The 22,841-nt window shown below is 37.1% G+C and overlaps 1 protein-coding gene across 1 annotated transcript in view; it reads right to left on the bottom strand.

Annotated features, from left to right (window-relative positions):
* LOC140167963 (DNA-directed RNA polymerase, mitochondrial-like) overlaps positions 1–22,841 on the bottom strand; it is an 82,419-nt gene that overhangs the window by 21,860 nt on the left and 37,718 nt on the right. Inside the window, exons 16-19 of the mRNA XM_072191247.1 lie at positions 10,063–10,196; positions 3,465–3,565; positions 1,453–1,573; positions 398–594 (exon numbers count right to left, since the gene is read on the bottom strand). Of these exons, the coding sequence (XP_072047348.1) occupies positions 398–594; positions 1,453–1,573; positions 3,465–3,565; positions 10,063–10,196 (553 nt within the window). The remainder of the gene's footprint in view (positions 1–397; positions 595–1,452; positions 1,574–3,464; positions 3,566–10,062; positions 10,197–22,841) is intronic.

Below are 22,841 nucleotides of genomic sequence, written 5' to 3'. Positions count from 1 at the left end.
AAAAGTCTTGTTTGCATCTGACGTCACTATCAATCAAACTCCCCACGATCCTTGATTAGTTTAGTAGCATGTAAAAGGAAGGTTGTTTCATCTGGTGCAGATCGGAGAAAAGGAATCGCAGAAGATTGCAAAAAATGTTGGTACTTTACACAAGGCAAAAAGCAACTTTTCTAGGCATTGTGGACATGGTGCTTTCATGGTGTTTTCTATTACTAAGACTTAACTTTTGAGACTGTTTGTATATTTGAAGGAGCAAAATTAACCATACAACATGCTATTTTACCACAGATATTCAGAAACTCATGACACTTGTAAACAAACTGTGCACAAGGTTGATTGACAGATGATGTCAGACGCAAACTAGTCTTTTCAATCCTGTCTTTGATTATACACATACTTCTTTAAAAACCCTGTAAGATTAATCAGATGTATCTTCAGCCAATCCAGTCCCTTGTCTCCAAGTGGTCTACCTTTGGCGAATACCAGTATACTCCTAGTGACATCATTGCCAAGATGGTTAAAATGTGGTGGACACGGGTAGACTCTGCCACGGAAGTCCAAGTTGTAAGGAAACCAGAAGATCTCATCACGGTACTGCAATATGAATACAAATGATAGGTTAACCCTATGAGAACTACCTGCCGATTGGCCAAAATGAATATTGTGTCCAATTTTGATCCAATCAAGGAAGATGTTAATAAAATCATCTGCAAATAAAAGTTTAACCATGAATAGCTCAAAGCCTAGTCATAATTGGCAATAGAAATAAGCATTTCAATTTATCAACCAATCAGAAATGCTGTAAGATGACCAGTAGTGTCCAGGGGGTTAATTACTGCACATCAGTTGTCTTGAGGATACAGTGAAACATCTAAAATCTTTGCTCTTGAAACAAAGGAATATGCCAAAGGGCTGTATACCTCAAGTGATATTCCAACTGTGAACTCCTCAAAATGTCATTCCTGTATAGTGTAGAATGCATCCCTGGCATAAAAGCCATCTAGCCAAATGTTTCTGTCATTTTGATCCTCTAGCAGTATGTTTGGACTTGTTTCCTCTGACATATTCTAGGACTCATTCCACTGTTTGATCAATAGAATAGGGCTATGTGAATATTACAGAGCAGTTTGAGTGCTATGGAACAAAATGTTTAAAAAAAATTACAGCTTAGATTTATCATCAATGTTAGAACTACACACCCATCTTTATCAAAAAAATACATTCAATCTCTTTAATAAAATTATATAGATGACAAACTGACATAAACAAATTATTCATTCAATCATTTCCACAACTTTTTTTTAATATAAATAACATCAAGAACAGTAAAACGCACAATGAACACAAAATGCTGGATGGCCAGTGAGGTCAAAAATTAGCCTATGCTTTCTATTCTTTTTCACATTCCCTCATCCCTACTTAATCTTTCTAAATATTCCTAAAATTGCTTACCTTATTAGCAATGGATAATTTATACAAGTCTGTCATCCTCAATGAATGCATCTCTCCTCTCAGTTTCTGATACAAAGACCTCTCACGATACACATGAGCTGCATGAGCTTTACTGGTTTCACTGCAAACAAACAAGTGCATTTAATTTATTTAACAAAGTCACTCTTATCTTGTTGTACTGAGTTTATGCTCAAATATCTCTATCTTAAAAGCCGTACAAGCTGTATCAAAATGATAGGTACCCATCAGTTTTGATGGTTATTGAAAAGCCTGTTTTTTCCAAATGCAACATTGGATCCTCTTGCAATGACCATAATATAGGACTGTGTATGACATTAATCAACAAATTATGCAGACCCTGTATTGCATATTGCAATCATGTCAATAATCACTGAAAACTGATGGGTACCAATCATTTTGATACAGGCTGTATGTTAGATGACTCCAAAAGTGGAGACCAACCACTTCTGATGATGACAGTGATTCTAGTTTGAAAAACTAAAGTAGTCATATGGATTGATTTAGGGATTCAATCATGTTTTACCGTTGTTCATCACCGTTTAACAGCGATGCGGCCGCATCGTCTGCGTGGTTTACTTCGCGAGGGCAGCTAAAGCCCTAGTGAAGTAAAGCACGAGACGCTACCGGACGCGAAGTTGTTAAATGGTGATGAACAACGATGAAACTATGATTGAATCCTTTCAACAACGAAAAGAAGCTAAAGATCGTAAATTCTCATGATTATTTCATGAGGAGTGTCAGGTAATCATTGCCACGCAGCCTTGCAAAAACGTCGATGATTTCTCTAAACTGCAATGTTTAGCCGCTACCTGAAAAATAATGAATTCAAGTTGTAAAGCTTGCGTACGCACACAGGTTCCAGGCATGACAAATTTTACGCGCTCTCACTTAACGCGTAGTCTCGCTCGCGTTCACGCTACAGTAAAAGTGTGGGTTCATCACAAATTAACAACGGTTGACTCCTATACAAAGGTATAGGAGTTGTTGAAACCTTCTGTTCACAGGGATGGTGTATACATCCTCTGTTATTGTTCAAGTTACACCACCGCTAGGTAATGTAAAAGCCTTAATGTACAATTTCTGTCAAATTAATTTCAATATTCTTTATTCAAAATGTTGAAATAATATTAGTAATAACTGCTTGGAAGAGTCATAATTCTTTTAAATTATGACTTTATGTTGAACTTTGCTCTGTTGACCTATATAGACAACAAATTTGGCCGATTCCATTTACGTGCAAGTTGGGACATGTGTAAACATTACAAATGTGCAAAAAAAAATCAAGTTTGAAACAAATTAACCAATTTCATATTATAAGATCGTACATTATGGCTTTAATGTAAAGGATGAACATCTTATTATCATTTATCGAAGCATTATGACCATCTTCTCTCAGTATCAAATGCTGTGGGAAGGTTGCCACACACAAGTCTGTTTACTTTCCCAGAATATGCTGGTACCAGTTCATGAACTATGTTGGAAAGAGGCAATAGATGCAATAAGTGCACAACATCATGGTCCCAACAGGATTCAAACCCCAACAACTTGTCTGCAAGTTATTACCCACTGGCCATCAGTTGGCCAACTTTGGCCATCTACTTTTACTGTTAAGATTGTGGATTTCCACAAGTTGATCCCTCATCACTTTACTTAACATCAAAGGTCATCATGTTTAGACTTATGTAAAGAGTCTTGGGAACATGTGCAAGCACATAGCCCAAATTATCCATAGACAGACAGACACATACACATGAACCTTGTAATAGATGGAGGCTGTGGTAACAGGTAACACCGAGGCAGGTTGAGGAATGTTGAGCTCTATACTTCCATTATTCTTGAACACAGACACGATGACACACAGACAAATACACACTAACCTTGTAATGGATGGTGGCTGTGGTAACACTGAGGCAGGTTGTGGAATGTTGAGCTTCTTACTTACATAATTCTTGAACACAGACACGATGACAGACAGACAAATACACACTAACCTTGTAATGGACGGTGGCTGTGGTAACACTGAGGCAGGTTGAGGAATGTTGAGCTCTTTACTCCCATTATTCTTGAACACCGATATGATGACATCCAAAATCTAGATTAAAAATATGAGCAAATTATTACTTGAAAAGTTCAAATGCAAAAACTGATCTATCCATGTTTCCTTGGGATTTGACATGGTGAACTACAGGGTTTAGGATCTGACTACACTACAGTCTACTCAAAGAAATAGATATTTGCATAATAATTTCAATTATTCTCAAAAGAAATAACATAGTTGCATCATAATCTCAACCATCTTATCCACCATGCACAAAAGCGAGATCATGTCACACCTTACTTTCAAGATCTTCACTGGCTACCGATTCGTGAACGCATCACCTTCAAGATCATGGTTTACATCTTTTAAGTGTTTACACAGACTCGCTCCACGCTATTTGTTATCTTGCCTGCATTTGTACATTCCTGCATGGTCAACTTTCCATTCAGCATCTGATACCACTCGACTTAGTGTCCCAAATACCAGACGCCATCTTCATACTGCTTCAAATCGCACTTTCTCAATTATACTGCTCCCAAACATGGAATGCTCTCCCAAAAGTCTGTCAGAAAATCTGATTCCATATCCACTTTTAAGAAGTCTCTCAAAACTCAGTTATTTATGCATTAATTGTCTTTTTATTCCATTTTTTATTGTGTTTCCAAGTGCATCGTTCTTGATGTAGGTGTGCTATATAAATGCTTGTAATGTATGTATATGTATGTATGTATCTTCAAAAGAAATAACATGATAATCTCAATTAATCATTTATGGTTCAAAAAAATAAAGAAAATAATAAACAGGTAAGTCAGTCATAGGCGTACTCATCACATGGCTGGTTGCTAAATTCAAACATGGTGTGCATACCAGTGTATGAAAAGGGAATGACGCTAGGTTGGTTAGTTAAAGGTGTAGCAAATGAGGAGTTTGCCCGTCGATTACGCCGGTCACCAAATGCCATTTGAAAGCTAAGAAGAAAATATTGGGCCACTAGTGAGGATTAAAGATGTACCGAGACAGCTACAATAACATGTGACCTCTGTGAGACTGGACATAATATTGCCAACCTGACTGAAACATGCAGAAAACTCACTGGGAAGTAATCACCTTCATGCAAATACCTTGATCATAATAGTACTGAAAAACTGATTCATACATTCATCTCCTCAAGACTCGACTTAAACAATAGCATTCTCTATGAGCTTCCAAATGTTCAGATCGGCAAAACTACAACACACTCAAAATGCTGCCGCCCGGCTTGTTACATTACTAAGAAGAGTGAAAAACATAATTCCAATTCTTAAAATCGCTTCATTGGTTGCCTCTAGAGAAGCACATCATATACAAGCTTATGCTTCTTACTTTTAAATGCCTCAACAATCTGGCACCTGAATACTTAATAACCATCAAGAAACCAACTCATGCTCTTAGATCTAACATTACCACCAACTTGCAACACAAGCCTGTCAATACTGTTACTTATGACCAGCGATCATTTTCATATTCAGCACCAGAACTGTGGCATCAACTCCCAATTCGTGTCTCTCAATCAATTTAAGGGTTCACTAAAATCTCATCTTTTCAACATTTGACTGTGTTTATTTTGTATCTTTGCATATATTATGTATAGTTTAAGTTGTAGTGTAAGATGTCATTTGACAGAATGCGCTTTATAAGCATGCCTTTCATTCATTCATTCATTCATTCACAATTTTATCGGTATTTATCTACATTGCTTTATTGAGTATTTAAATAAACTTATTTTTCAGGAACAGACTCATCAAAGATGCAAGGCATTTACCAGAAGTCATCATCATTGGCATTGCCAACAGTGGGCCAATGTCTTATTTACCGAAGAGTGTTGCATCTTCCTGAAGAAAGTTGATGGACGGCAGAGGGCATGGAGACGCACAGGAGCAGATACACAAGGATTGCATTCAAGAGGTAGATCTTTACGATAAAGGCAGTGTGATGATGTGGGGAGGAATAAGTACCAATGGAAGGACGGATTTAATAGTGGTTCAAGGAAATCTCACACTATGTCAATGATATTGTTAGCCAGGATGTGGTGCTGTATGCTGCAGCCATAGGACAAGACTTTATCTTCATGGATGACAATGCTCCGGCACACTGAGCAGGTTGACGCATTTGCCAGAAGTTATCATCTTTGGCATTGCCAACAGTGGGCCAATGTCTTAATTACCAAGATGCACAGGACAGGAGAGCAATGGAGTACACTATGTCAATGATATTGTTAGCCAGGATATGGTGCCGTATGCTGTAGCCATAGGACAAGACTTTATGGATGACAATGCTCCAGCACACTGCACAAGGACCACCACACGTTTCTTAGAGGATGAGGGCATTGAGAGGTTAGAGTGACTAGCAAGATAGCTTGATATTAATCCAATTGAAAACCTTTAGAACTAAGTTCCACGGTCAAAGACGCAAGGCATTTACCAGAAGTCATCATTAATAGTTAGCATTGCCAAAAGTGGGCCAATGTCTTATTTACCGAGATGCACAGGAGAGCAGATACGCGAGGACTGCATCCAAGAAGTGGATCTTCACCATAGGGGCAGTGTGAAGATGTGAGGAGGAATAAGTACCAATGGAAGGAAGGATTTAATAGTGGTTCAAGGAAATCTCAATGGAGTACACTATGTCAATGTTATTGTTAGCCAGCATGTGGTGCCGTATGCTACAGCCATATTACAAGACTTAATGTTCATGGATGACAATGCTCCGCCACACTCAGCAGGTTGACGCTTGTATGCAGATGATCAGGTACAGACTCACCAAAGACGCAAGGCATTTGCAAGAAGTCATCATCGTTGGCATTGCCGAAAGTGGACCAATGTCTTATTTACCAACAAGTGTTGCTTCTTCCTGAAGAAAGTTGATGGACGACATATATGGTTTGGATACGCCTAAGAGAGGATATGTGCAAGGATTGCATCCAAGACATGGATCTTTACTAAAGGGGCAGTCTGATGATGAGGGGAGGAATAAACATCAATGGAAGGACAAACTTAATAGTGGTTCAAGGAAATCTCACTGGAGTATACTATGTCAATGATATTGTTAGCCAGGATGTGGTGCTGTAAACTGCAGCCATAGGACAAGACTTTATCTTCATGGATGACAATGCTCCAGCACACAGAGCAAGGATCGCTACACATTTTTAGAGGATGAGGGCATTGAGAGGTTAGAGTGACTAGCAAGATAGCTGGATATTAATCAAATTGAAAACCTTTGGGACCAAGCTGCACGGTCGGCTCATGAGCACGTAAGAGCCAACACCACTTTACCACAGTTTGCAAGGATCCTGCAAAGAGCATGGGAGGAATTGGATCAGCAACGTATCCACAATCTTACCAACAGCATGGATCATTGATGTCTTGCAGTGATAGAAAACAATGGAGGCCCAATACCCTACTGAACAAAAACACAAACTGCGAATTAGAGAATAAACGATAGGAATTTTTATTTTGACTATCCTCTACCGTGTGATAGACGACAGGCAGGTCCAATATTTTGAGTAGTGGTCGCAGCTGGCATCCACTACGATAAAAAATATTGGACCTGCCTGTCGTCTATCACACGGTAGAGGATAGTCAAAATAAAAATTCCTATCGTTTATTCTCATTCTTAGTCAGTTAAATATTATTTTAATAACTGTAATCTATTTATTTAAGCAAAAATTAAGATACCGTCATAAAAACTCCCCTTTTGCTAAAATGAACGAAACTTGTTTACAATTTCACATCTTCTTTTGCGCGTACTGCTAGCGCGTGCGAGTATCCCGCAATGCGTCTACGCATACAACGCGATTATACGCGCACCTCTATGAGCGTGTTACGCGTTATGAACATGCATGATGACGTGGGGTCGTCTACGGCCTGATAGACGGCACCCGAAATCATGCGATTGTCCAATCAGATTATGTGTCTACAAACTAGACCACTCCCACTGACTAAGAATCATCTTTAAGATCATCCTGCTTGTTTACAAGTGCCTGAACAATCTATCCCCGACTTACCACTTCATATTTACATTCAGTCTGTCAAGCTGCATTCCGGACACGACCAACCTCGCCTTGTTGTCAACAGAACCTTCACAGATCAAGGGGATCGCACCTTCACAAATGCTGCCCCAAGTACATGGAACACTTTACCAGTTGTTATCAGAAACTCTACCAGTTGCTTCTTTCAAGAGCCAAACAAAATTAAACTCATTTATTCCCCGGACTAATTCTTCCCTCATGTTTCATGCTGCTTTCTTTTTATTTGTTAATTAGTAATGCAAGATGTGTAGTATAATATGTTTTCTTGTAAAGCGCCAAGTTCGTGTTTGCTCATGTTACGAATCGTAACGATGCTTTATAAAAGCTGCTAAGCATAGAAAATTTGACTCAATCACTCATGAACTTGTTGCATTCCACTGGCTCGCCATACACCAATGCATCATTTTCAAAGTCCTCCTTTTAGTCTACAAAGCTCACCACAAACTGTCACAAACTGTTACATCTCTGATTTGCTTCAGCCACAACCGGTTCCTCAACAACTGCGGTCATCAACATCATCTTGAACTCAAAAACTCATTCGCAGACAGATCTTTTTCATGCTTCGGACCAAAAGAGTGGAACAAACTTCCCATCCATATTAGGAATGCTCAGACTGTTGGCATTTTCAAAAAGCTGCTAAAATGCCATCTGTTCCAACAAGCCTATCAGACTTGAATCTGCCTTTCAGCGCCTTTGAACAATTGACTTTTTGTATATTAGCGCTTTATAAATTTTTGTTGTTGCTTGTTGTTGTTGTGTTTAGACTTACCTGCTGTTTGTGGCAAATTAAAGTGTCGCATCGTACAGCTCAAGCATTGTTTCTAGTTCTAAATTACCAGTATGCATGTCATTTTCTTTAAACAATCTCATGTGAACATCATTTTCTTGTGAACAACATTCAGTTTCTTATCACATCAATCCTTTTTTATATTGAACATCTTGTAGAAATTCCATCAAAGTTGATAAACATTTTGTTGTTTATTTCTTTTTTTTCTAATTGTTTTTGATCTTGCAGCCATGAATGATACAAAAAAAAATATATTGCTGTGTTTTTAAACATCAGTTTGCCCTAACTTCTTTAAAAATTCATTTGAATAATTTCTTGGGTTTGCATCATTATTTCTGATCCTTGCATATATCAATTGCGTCTCGTATCGTCTTACACCCTGCCAGTGAAGTAATAGGCTGCCTCCTTTCTGGATAATTTTGATTTACGTAGTTTATTGTATCCAGTGTACCAACTGCCATATACTATACATTGGGGAAACCAGCCGCCGATTAGCGGATCGAACCACAGAACATCTCCGTTCAATTCCTAAGAACTTCACTGGTTTCCCTGTTGCTTGCCATTTCAATACTCCTTCTAGTTGCAATGTTAGCCATTTCAGAGTTTCCGCTGTTATTCAATCTCGCAGCTCTGATAAGGACAGACTTATTGCAGAACATCGTTTGATATTCAAACTCGGCACTATGCAACCTCGTGGACTTATACACAAGTTTTGTACATTTAATTTAAACTTTTCTTGTACCACCCTGTTCACCCTGTATTTTTCATAGTTGCCTAAGGGGTTTGTTTACATCAGCGTTTTGGTATAGATTTTTCTTATTGTTGTGTAATTGTACTTTAGTTTGTTATGCATTGTAGTGTAAGTTCTTTTCTTCTCTGGTTGGCCTCACAATATTCAAAGGGTCCAACACAAAACCTTATGTATATTTATGCCTTCTGGTATATATATTTTTGCAACCTTAATTTTGATTTAGTTGTTTATTGTTTGTCCCTGAAAAAGAGCACTTTCTCTGCATGGAATGTTGGTATTTTTTTTTGCCTGTTTGGTTTAAACCAACCTCTGTGCATGGGCTCTGGAATTGGTAATTTGGGAATCAAACTTTACCTACTTCTGTACCTAGATTTGTTATACCTTGTTTGTTTTTCTGCCTATGTGCGTATAGTGATTTTATCACTTGTTCCAGTGCACTTTTGTACAAGTATCCCTGTTCGTCCCTGTTGTATTTGTAAGTTTACACTTCAGTGGGCTGTGAAAAAAGCAAGGGAATGTGCCAGCATAGGATTCGAACCCACGACCTTTCGATCTCTAGACGCACAAACAAATGTTACGCACTTGCATAATATCTGCTTGTGTGTATTGTATACCTCGACTGCTCACATTAGACCCAGTTTTAAGCACCATTTATCAGTGGGAGCTAGTAGCCTAATGGATAGAGCATCCGTCTAGAGATCGGAAGGTCGTGGGTTCGAATCCCATGCTGGCACATTCCCTTGCTTTTTTTTTTTCCAGTTGGGTTGTTTGCCGGTCGGGATTTGTGTTTATTTGTTTTCTTGTTTGATTATAATATTTGGGTTGGTAAACTGTATTTTCTCTCTTATAAAACATGCTATAAAGTGTGGGGAATTTAGCTTGCTTCCCGGGAAATTAACATTTTTTCAAGCCCAGTCTCTCCCTTTAAACCGCTATCCAATACTTACAGGTTTGTTGACTTTCCATGGTACAGCAGACAGCTGATTTAATGAATCCATCACAGGGTACCAATCTTTAAGTCTTGATGGATCACTCAGCTCCTGGTCTTGTTGAGATCCTTCAGGGCATCGAGCTATACGTGCTGTGATGGAATAAAAAAGTACAGTGATTAATAATGCGCTACATACAGGTATGAACTTTCAGGCATTAGCACACTTTGCAGATATCACAACAGAAACCATTTAACAACAATGGATACAATTTTTTACATCTTCAGGCAGTGATGTTTTCATTGGTACCTAACCGGGCACCGATAGGTCCATAGGACCAAATTTGATGTGGTGCCTTATGGTTTATTTCAGTAGATATCACAAAAAAAGCATATTCCCAAAATATGACTAGATTCCGATTTGAGTATGCAAGCTATGCATGACTATGTGTATTACATAGGCTCCATAGCCTTTGTGTTGTAATTTTGTTCTGTTAACAGAACATAAATACAAATTTTTGCCAAATTACTGAAGCTATTTATATGTAAATGAAATTTTATCAATTTTGTTGTATCTACATTTTATGCTTATTTGATTTGAATTTGTGAACATGTATTTTAATGAGCAGTATGCAGACTCCTGAGTGTTGGACGTACGGTATTGTATGAGGCATGTCTGCGTTGTTTGGTCGGTTGCCGTTCTATTTCCGGTGATGTTTGGGGTCTAGCGGGTGTTTGGTGGCGTGAGGTCGATAATATGTTACGTATAATATCTGGTAGAAATATATTGTCGATTTTACGTTATCTGGCGTTCGTTGGTGCTTGAACGTTGCTGGGAGTGGAGTGGCGATGGATTGAATGGCATGGATGTGTTGCGTACGGTATTGTGCGTCTAATAAAAAGTCTGCATGCTGCTATATGCAAGCAATTTACACAAGTGCAATTTATATAGATTTTCTTGTTATTTTAAGTGCTTTGTAATTTAAGATTAAGGCAATTTTATATTTTTCAATATTTGTATATTTTTTATAACTTTGTATCTCTGTTGTATTTTAACATGTAAAGAGGGCCCCAGTGGAAAACAGTGCTTTGTTCACTGATCTGGGCTACCCTCTATAAAGATGCCGTTAATAAAAAAAATAAAATAAATAAAGCTGCAAGAAAGGTTTTGCACACAACAATTAAGTAGCCAGAGGTTTCTGGTTATATAAAATCTCAAGTTTTTTGGAAACAAGTAGGGGATGAGGCTGTGGATCACGAAAGGCCCCTTTAACTCAAGTTCAATTTGATATACAAATACATATTATGCCATGAAACTAACCATAGGGCCTATAAAGGACACTGAACTTTTGCAGCATACAAAGTTTATCTGACAGAAATGGTCCATGCACTGATTGCATTTATCCCATTAGCTGGCAACAGACTGAATTTCTGTAGCTTTCAGTCAAGAACCAAATATGTGGGCCCCAATTTGTTTAAATAAGCCTAAATAAGGAGGTTAAAATTTGTGTAAATAGCTCTATTTGCATCATATAATTCACAACAAAAGCCATTTTAATTAATTTACTAATTCAAAAATCACTACGTCACACGGGTCGGACACGGTCCCAAGAGGTCACTCATATCGGTAAACAGCTCTATTTGCATCATATAATTCACAACAAAAGCTATTTTGATTATTTCATTTATTCGAAAATCACTATAAAAAGAATGGTCCCAAAACAAAATCCCAATAAGGAGGTCAATATTTCTGTAAACAGCTCTATTTGCATCGTATAATTCACAACAAAAGCCATTTTGATTTGTTTCACTTATTCATAAATAACTACGAGTAAGAAACGATCCCAAAAAATACCCCAATAAGGAGGTCAATCACTTCTGTAAACAGCTTTATTTGCATCATATTCACAACAAAGGCTGTTTTTTTGTTTATTCTATTTATTAAACAATCACTATACGTGACCAGTCCCAATTTTTTTTAAATGCCCAAATAAGGAGGTAATAGTATATGCAGTTCTATTTACGTCAAATAATTCACATCAAAGGCCGTTATTGGTTTATTCCACTTATTCAATAATCACTATACATAAACCTGAAAATGGATATTACGCACTAACTGTTAACTAACAAAAAGTCCTTATATTTAGGAACCAACCACTATATTCACCTGTCACTCTGTTCTGGTCACACCAATGGGGGTTGTTCTTATGAACTTACACAAAGTAGTCTACATCTACAGGAAATATTTGGGGAAGGAAAGCGAGCTAAACCAAGCACAAATTTGTCAGCTCTGTTTTAATTTGGAAGCCTGTTTCTCAGATCTTTGAAGTCGGAATACAGTCTGTACTCCACTATTGCATTGGAGAAGATTCATTAGCATCATTTACTTCATATATAACCAAGGTTCTGCTACACTCGGCCTACTACAACCACCAAATTCCAAACAGCAGAAGATTATCAATACAAGCTCATCCAACCATCTTGTGTCCAGTGTTCTTTTCTTTTACAAGCAACAAAAATGAGAGGTAAGTTTTTCTATGCTCCTACAACAGATTAATAAATATAACAGATGGTGCTCCAAGTGGCAAAGTCCAGCATCATCTATTAATGAGGGCCAAACGTTCCATGAAGTGCAACAGATAGAAAAACTTGGATTCTCAATTGACAAACTTGGATTGTCATTTAGAAACCTGGTTTTTAATTGAAAAACCTGGTTTATCGAATATCAGCGAGAATCCAGGTTTCTCGATCGAGAATACATGTAGTTTGATAAATCTGGTTTTTCAATTATCAACAAAAACTTGATAAACCACAATCAAGTATTCCGCCCTGGAGAATATCGAAACTTCTGTTATTCGTAACGAATATAAGCTTCAAGTTTACACAAGGTACTTTCTTCCCTCTTTACGCTACCATTTGACAGTCAATGATCTCTGCTTTTCTCATCTCCAAGCGCTGGACGCTATGTGCAATCGTCATTTGAAAAAATGGTTTGGTATTCGAAACCCGCACCCTTGCCTTTATTTTCATGCCTAATGGGCTCAATATTCGATCCATTTCTGATCTCTATCTTGAGAGTCATGTGATGACTCATATTTCAATTAGAAATAAAAGTGATGAGCTTGTTAACCACTGCATTGATTCCAAATTGGATAGAGAGCGAAAATGGACTCGGAAGAAATCAGTGACTGTCAGGAGTGAAGAAATATTTAAAGCAGTTGGGGAAAAGTCAAACAAGGTTACCATTCAGAAGAATTCCGCCAAGAAAAGCGTTGACCCATTCAATTTCTGAATTTTGGCATAATCATGTTCGTTCTCTTGCAGTGCAAGGACGTTTTATGATCTCCTTTCAAGGAATCTTCCTGCACTCTCTGGCGTGGCATCATTTTCAATCTTCCTTCGAGAGTCAGCAAATTTTTGGTTAACGCCCTTGGCGACTCTCTGAACACAAGGGTCAACCTTGCTAGGTGGGGTAAATCTGTTTCCAACAAATGTTTACATTGCTGCAACAAAGAGACTCTCAATCATGTTCTAAATAACTGTAAAGTCTTTCTGGACCAAGGTCGTTATACTTACCGTCATAATAGTGTTCTGAAATATTTTATATCTGTCGCACGAGCTGGCCTCAAAGATTCGGATGCAACCATTTTTCATGACATTCCAGGTGAAGCTGGTTTTGCCGGTGTCACTACCATTCCTACTGAATGTTCTCCAACCAACCTCAAACCTGATCTAGTAATTCTTTGGAAGAATCTCAGGAAACTATTGATTGTGGAACTGACCGTTCCTTTGAGCATGGTATTGACAGGGCCCATCAGTTGAAGCTCAATAAGTATCGCCTCTTATTTCTGATATTCAGGAAAATGATTTTGAGGTTACTTACATTCCTGTTGAAGTTGGCTCGAGAGGTTTCATTTCGCAAGATAATGCTGACAGGCTCAAATCATTCACTTCTTTAGTTCACTCCCGATTTGTTTCAAGGAATTCGCGACAAGGTTTCCAAATTGTCCATCATTGCCTCTTTTGTCATTTACCATGCCAAAGCGAAAGGTCTTGGGACCAGTGCAATTTGCTCAGTGCATAATGTGATAAATAATGAAATCTTATATCTTTTTTTATGTCTTTTAATATTGCTATTTCTAGTGCGTATATGTTGGTATACTGTATTTGTCCGCCCTGCATGATCTTTTATACGATCTGTCCTGGGCTTATTGTATTCCTTTATTGTTCAATGGTTTTATATGTATTTTGATAATAAAGTGATTTGATCTCTTGGCACACTCTGGCATACTAACTGTAAATCACCACCCCTATACCCCAATTCAATGTTGATGAAAACAATTTTGAAATTTGCCTTTCCAGTCTCCCCAACATTCGTTGAGGGGGAATGGGGGAGGGAAGGGGAAAGGGGAAGGTTTGCAAGTCTCCCCAAACATAGTTATACTCATTTTTAACTGGATTTGTTGCAAGTGGCAATGAAGAGGGGAAAGGGGAAGGTTTGCAATTCTCACATAGTTTTACTCATTTAACTAGATTTGTTGCAAGTGGCAATGAAGAGTTCAAACATATTGTCAAAGTGTGCCAACTATTTTTTCCTCGAAGGCAGGTTTTTCGAACCTGGATTCTCACTGATAAACCTAGTTTATTGATATAAACTTGGTATATCGGTGAGAATTCAAGTTTTTTAAATTAAAAACCTGGTTTTTTGATTGAAAAACTTCCAAAAATATCACTGATAAACCAGATTTTTTGATTGAAAAAGTTGGATTCCCGATCAAGAAACCTGGATTCTCGTTACGAAATCAGGTTTATGGGCATCAAGCTTGCCATATGATAAACCAGGTTTTTCAATCAAAAAACCTCGTTTATCGGTGAGAATCCAAGCTTTTCAATCGAAACCCTGGTTTATCGATCGAAATACTTGGATTTTCGACAGACATAATGAAGTTTTCGATAATCAAGATTTCTTTATCAAGAATCTAAGAGTTTTGATTGATAATCCTGAATTCTCGGCAAGAAACCTGGTTTCTTGATCAAAAAAACCTGGTTTTCTAATTATTAAAATACTAAGTCCAGAAGAATAGATTTAAATTTCATTCCATTATAAATGTTTATCTACCTGGATGATTGAGAATATTCACACATTTATAGCTAATAGTATTCATTGAGGCATAAATGTGAAATCTTGAATGTGGTGTTTTTTATTAGATTCAAAACATTATTTAAATAAGTATTCGGGCATGCACATTGCACAAATACCTTATACATTGTAGTATTAATTATGACAATACTTTCAATAATCAATCTATACTTTAAATGTTGAAACAACTCTGTTTTGTTTGTTTAATACTTTTTACACATCATTCCACTTTGATTTTACCTGGGTGTTTATACTATTTTGTGCAATATTAAGGCACAAGTATTTCCTTTAATATAAAAACTGGAAGTATATTGCTACATGACTCATGCTTATCATAACATCATGACTTTAATATAGAACTAAAAAACTAAATCAATCAGATTCATTACATGAACCATACTTCCAAACTGTAATTTATTTTAGAAATAATAAACTACCTGATCGATTGAGCCCATATTTATTGGTCGAGCTACGAGTTAAAATATTGGACAAGACATAGTTGAGTTCAATATTTTATTATTGGGCGTAAAGCATCCAATGTTATCATTATTATGTTTTGGATCCAATATTTTTACACACTTGGATCCATCAAAAATAATAATGGGAAATCTTTTGAAGATGTGACAAAAAAAAGCTATAAAATGTCCATATTTGGGGGTAAATCCACTTTTTTAAATATTAGAACTGATTTCTTTGCAAAAACAGGTCTATATTTTGGAAAATATAAATGCCTGAATTTCATTAATTCCGATTGCCTACCCATTAAACTATTTTCCCTGATTTGGGGTCAAAAATAAGTAAATTATCTTTATATTTCCCAGACTGGGAATTTTTTACCCCCGTACATGGGTCAAATCCAAAATGGCACCACATCTTAAAAATTAACACTGGACCTTGTACCTCATATGTGACACGATCAAGGGAAATGATGTCGCTAAAATTGATTTTGAGATATTGACAAAAAAGTTTTAAAATTCTTTTGTTTTACATTGTTTTCAGCGACTGATAAATTGACATAACTTCGCAAAGAAAAGTAGTATCAACATGGGGTTTTCAGTTTCTGAAAGCTCCAAGTGTCCTGTTTAGAAACATATATAAACTCATTTTCGACCAGGGTCAACATGTGACTCATTCCTCTTGATCATGTCACATATGTGGAAATTCTCTTGCTTCTATCAAAAATTTGATCAGGTTAGCAAATTCAAATTTTGATATTTGGCTTATTTTTGGAAATTAGGCTAAATCATAAAATTCTGAGCCAAATTTGGAAGAAAAGTTTATTATTTTATTTTATTTTTATTAAAACTTCTTTTGCCTGGGTAACAAAACTCAGTGTAAACACTGTTTTTCAGTTTTTTTTAGGGGTCAAAATTAAAACATCAAAAAAAAAAAAAAAAAAATTAAAATACATTATAAAAGTATATAACAGATTGCACATTTTAACAAAATTATGAATACATTAAGATCTAGACCAGCTAGGCATAAAATTTGCATATACAAACAACAATGATATATAAAAACAGTGATATTGCACTATAGGACATCACGAGGTGAAATTTACTTGCAAGCATATTTAAAATAACTGACTGTAGCTGGCAACAGATTTTTTGCTCTGGTAGGAAGAAGATTAAAGGACAGTGCACCCCTGGAGGAGAATTTTTTTTTTTTTGGCAGAGGCACTTCTGTTAGTTGGAGGGACAAGATTACCTCGGGATGCAGATCTAGTGGAGTGGCCATGACTGTTACTGACTGTGGAAAAGATGTTACACAAGGCGGTTCTCGAACCACGAGTCTCGCCTGCTTTTGTGACCGCCTGCTTTTGCGATAACTGTTGGTAGAGAGGTAAATGAATTTGGCGGTTATCGGCTGGGCACGATTATCTGGCCGATGGTAACTGTACCCACTAAGTTTCATGACCATACGACAGTTCTTACTAATTTGACCTCAGATGACCACTGGTGACCCCGAAATGACCTTCCAAAAATTTGGCTTTAAATGTTGACTGTACCCACCAAGTTTCATGTCCATCCAACAGTTTTTACTAATTTGACCTCAGATGACCCCGAAATGACCTTCCAAAAATTTGGCTTTAAATGATGTCTGTACCCACCAAGTTTCATGCCCATACGACAGTTTTACTAATTTGACCTCAGATGACCCTGGTGACCCCAAAATGAACTTCCAAAAATTTGCCTTGAAATGTTGACTGTACCCATCAAGTTTCATGCCCATACTGAGTTTTTAATAACTTGACCTCAGATGACCCTGAGTGACCTCGGATGACCCGTAATGACCTTCCAAAAATTTGGCAAAACCAAAGAACTATTTCATCAAAGTAATAAATCAAAACAGAAAGATGCTTCCTTTACGAGTTATCACTCATTGAAAGTGCTACTTTGCTATACTTTACATGGAAAGCGACTATCTTAAAGTCGTCATATTTCCTTAATTACATGACCGATCAAGCTGTTATTGGGATATGTGATGCACAGTTGAAAATTAATTATTAAAAGATTTGGTGACCTCAGTTGACCTTTGACCTTGTATGTGACGTTTGACCTCACGAAATTGGATAAAGTATGTTGCGCTGAAAAATCAAATTTGGCAATACCAAAGAACTATTTCATCAAATAAATCAAAACAGAAAGATGCTTCCTTTACGAGTTATCACTCATTGAAAGTGCTACTTTGCTATACTTTACAAAAGCGACTATCTTAAAGTCGTCATATTTCCTTAATTACATGACCGATCAAGCTGTTATTGGGATATGTGATGCACAGTTGAAAATTAATTATTAAAAGATTTGGTGACCTCAGTTGACCTTTGACCTTGTATGTGACCTTTGACCTCATGAAAATCTAATCAGGTCAGTACCTCTGGCCACATAACTCCCTACCAAGTTATGTCACTGTACCCCATACGGATCTCCAGATAATCTGTTCACAAGGTATTTTGCTTATTACGCATATATTATGCAAATTAGGTACTTAATTACCATATTTTACGCTCAAAATCTAATCAGGTCGAGAACCTCTGGCCCCCTTCTCCTCACCAAGTTCGTCACTGTACCCCATACGGATCTCCAGATAAGCTGTTCACAAGGGTTTTTTGCTTGATACGCATCAAATACGCATAAATTATGCAAATTAGGTACTTAATTAGCATATTTTGCGCTGAAAATCTAATCAGGTCGAGAACATCTGGCCACGCTACTCCCCACCAAGTTACGTCACTGTACCCCATACGGATCTCCAGATAAGCTGTTCACAAGGGTTTTTTGCTTGATACGCATCAAATACGCATAAATTATGCAAATTAGGTACTTAATTAGCATATTTTGCGCTGAAAATCTAATCAGGTCGAGAACATTTGGCCACGCTTCTCCCCACCAAGTTACGTCACTGTACCCCATACGGATCTCCAGATAATCTGTTCACAAGGTATTTTGCTTATTACGCATAAATTATGCAAATTAGGTACTTAATTACCATATTTTGCGCTCAAAATCTAATCAGGTCGACACCCTTTGGTCATGCTACCCCCTATAAAGTTTCATCATCATAGCACTTACGGTTCTCAAGATAACGCGTTCACAAGCTTTTTCCGAACACACACACGCACACACACGCACGCACCCCCACACGCACACCCCCACACACGCACCCCCACACACACACCATAGTGATTACTAAGTCTCTCCCTGAACATTCAGGCGAGACAATAAAGGAGTGGGAGGATGTTGCTAAGGCTCTTATAGATCATGATGTTAAGGTGGATACTGCGACGGGCATCAAGTTTGTCCCACTTCAACGTATTTAGAAGAACATCAGTGGGGTATCTACGTGGGAGACCAAGAATAATTTTGCCAGCAGTGATTTGCAACCTGTCAAGCGTTTTCAGAAGGGTCGTACCAGCATTTCCCCATTACTTGGTTCGATACTCGCATTGTTTAGGTATAAAACAATTGATATTTGTACACTTCAATTGTGTAAATCAATTTTATGCTGTGTACTTTTGAACACTCGAAAATTACATCTTAATTCAAAATTTAGTTTTAATAAAATCTTTAGAAAAAATAAAAATCTTATAACAAAATCTCATTCCACATTCGTTTTTGAAACTGGCATGGGCTCGTAGCCTAATAAAGTAAAATATAGATGGGTAACATTGTGCATACATGTATATACAATTTGTTGGCCATTTCACATAATGGCATATCTGATATTTTTGTGAAATTTGGCAAGGTACAAGGTAAATAAGTAAACAACACTCTACAAAATTACCAAACCCTGACAGGGAATGTTGCTTTATTAGTGAGATAATCATTAATTCATATGTGACTGGACGCGGCGAATCAGCCGTAAATTCGGCCCTGGTCAATATTGTTTTATTTTGTGTTTAGAAAATATATACCATAAGCTTTAAAATGGTATATCATTTGACTTCAAACGATATCCAAAAGCGGGGTTATGATTTGTTGAATTCTGTTCCTTCGACAAAATTGTATTTTTTATCGGTTCTGCATGTGTCTCTTTTTCTACATTTCTGGTAATAAATATCCAACAGTCATAATTGGCGGTCATTTCAAATCATCCCCAAGTCAACGAGGTTCAGAAATATCCTCTCATTGTTCATTGTTGATTATACATACCTAGACAAAATACAATGCTTTGTTATCTACCACTTGAACAGAATTTAGCCAAAGCCGCAAACAAAGACAAGAACTATTCTATAGAAATAGGTAGAAGCTTATTATCCTCTTCAGCAGTAGTATTATTGATTGATTTAAACAGCGTTTGATAAGATACTTATGTCATAGCGAATTGATACACCTATGAATCGACCTTCACATACATTTTACACTTGAACTCAGAATACAATTTGCCGAGTTTACGGCTGATTCCCCGCGTCCACTCACATATGGCTGTATGTGCATTATTTTACATTGTCTGTTTCACTTAACAACATATCTGCTACATTATATCGTATCTAAACACGATTACCACCTTTTTCAAATACCGGCGTTTGTGTGGATGTGTGCCCCGATTCAAATTGCCGTTTCACAGTGACGTGCCTGTGTCGTATCACATATAATTTAAATAAATTATATAGTGTTGTATCTGCATAAACATGGGTTTTCACATAACAGCATTTGTTTGGCATGATGTTTGGCATCTCATATAGTGATGTATCTGTATGTTGGAGGGCTTATATTTGAAATTTGTTCATTACATATAATGTCATTTTTTTTCAAAATATGTAGTTGTCAGATACGCCGCTATATGAAACGGACAACAAATTTGTTGTTTCCTTCCTTCATTTCTTTCTTTCCTTCTTTACTAATTACAATACAAGACAGATGTATTTTTACACTTTTAAATATAAAATATACTGCCAAACAGCAGACAACTATAAACCTGATTAAACCAACTACGCCCCTGTTTATCATTTTGTCAATTATAGAGGGCATCATTATTGGAAAGTTCATAACAGGAGGCGCGGCCATGATCTGGATAAATTTTGAATTCGCCATTGCTTTACTTGTGATTTTGATATACATAACCAAATATTGAAGAATGTGGTGTATGTTAAGACCAAATAGTTTCCATTCTTAATCCACTGGAGTTTGAAAACGAATCAGTGCAAGTATTTTTTTAATTGATAACTGACTATTTTGAACGGACTTTCAGTCTAGCAGTTTCATCAGCCTCGTATGTCCTCCTCTGGTTCACAGTGCAAAACTGGTTTTCTATTGGTTGCAACTGTCCTCAGCTTAAGGCACTCCATTTATGGAAATGAATTTCTGCAGTCTGGGATTGTCATATATGCGGTGTTTATGACAATTATAGTCATGAATACAATGAATGGTTTCACCAAATGGTTTGCTCAAATATGACACAAAATACACAATCTAGGAATGCTACCTTTCTGATTTGAAACATTGAACTTTAACATCATTCTTCTCCCCTTATCTTGCTTTCTTTCTTATTTCTTCTTCCCTTGTCCTTACTGGTACTGGCTGGCCAAATAAGTGACTCTGAAGTGGGGATATCTTAACTCCAAAGATGTGAGATGGCTATGTGGCACTGAACCACAAGCCATGGAGCACCTATTGAGATGTCCTCTGATGGAGCAAGAATGTAAAGCCGAAGACCTTGCAGAGAACAATGATATTGCTCAGAATTGTGTCTAGCTCTGGCTAAAACACAATATCCAGCGTGTGGACATGATAAGAAGACAACTTGCTCTTTTCACTTTCTCTTTATTATTTATCTTGCAATCTTTCCACAACAAGTTTACACAGCCATGACGTTTTGGGACCCGGCTGTTGCAACAGACCCACTGACAGTTCTGGTCCTAAGGTTTGATTGATCATTACCAGGGTTACAAGAAGAAGATGGCTGTAGATTGATGGCAATTACCTTGTTCTCTGCACATTTCTTTCTATATTGAGAAATAACCTCCGCTATGGTGTATAAATATGGGTTAATAGCAGAATTAATAGGTAACACAAAGGTCACACACCAAGCAAAAACAGAAGGGGGCAAAGTAATCACCCTTGTTTGTACCAAGATCCCAAGAACTATGACTGGAAACCAACAGCAAAAATCTGTGGCGACTATGACTGCTACCTTCATGGTAAGTCGAATCTGTTCTTTCATGTCATCATTGGGAAGCCCAGCAGGCTTAGCAGAGTTTCTAACAGCTCTGATTATCTCAATGTAACAGCCAAGTATTACAAGGTAACACACACAGTTCAATCCCAAGAAAATAGCTGTTGAAAAGTACAAACTATCAGCAAAAGATTCAAATTTTGTAATTTGTTTGTCATAAAAGCCATGTAAATACACATTGTAAGTTTGTGTATATATAGTGGTGTACCTCTTAGTCAAGGCAAGTGGAAGGCCAATACAAACATGTGAGTTATCATAAAATTTGATATTATTTCCAGCTAAGACAGATGGAACAATGCCTAAAGTACATGAAACAATCCAGGTCAGAATTGCTAATATCATTACTGAGTTTTCTGTTATCTTCCTTGTTGCATATGGAAATCTGATGTTTATAAACCGGTCTATGCTAATAAGTGTCACAAAGAACACAGATGCTTCACTAGAGATTATTGATAAAGCTCCAGCAATTCTGCAAGCAATACCAGATCTCCAATTCTCAGACAGCATTGGAAAATGGTCTCCAAAGTAGATATCAGCAGATGCAATAATTAACATATAGACACCCATCATGAAGTCAGATATGGCAAGATTACTCAATAATGTGGCATTTACTTTATTTGTTGTGGTCTCTTTATTCCTCCACACCAGAACAAAGAGATTTCCACAAAAAGCATTCAAACCAATAAGCCACATAACAACTACCAAGGCCGTATCAGAAAGCAACCGATCACATGTAAGATATGGGGATCTCTGATCCCTTGCCGAACAAGTAACATTACTAGGAGCATAACACTCACAAACTTCTTGTTGACTGACGAACAACTCTGAATTTCTTGCTAGAGAATAAAAACTATTTTGACTTATCCATGTCAGTGGATTATCATAGAGATCTAGTTGAAATGGACGAGTTAGAAATTCCTTCCCACTTGATAATTCTTTTATTCTATTACCAGTCAAATCAACCAACAAAAGGCTGACCGAAT

The sequence above is a fragment of the Amphiura filiformis genome, chromosome 13 (assembly GCF_039555335.1).
Source record: "Amphiura filiformis chromosome 13, Afil_fr2py, whole genome shotgun sequence".
Taxonomy (NCBI): Eukaryota; Metazoa; Echinodermata; class Ophiuroidea; order Amphilepidida; family Amphiuridae; genus Amphiura; species Amphiura filiformis.
Note: the sequence above shows the minus strand (reverse complement) of the source record. Positions and strands in the feature narration are given on the sequence as shown.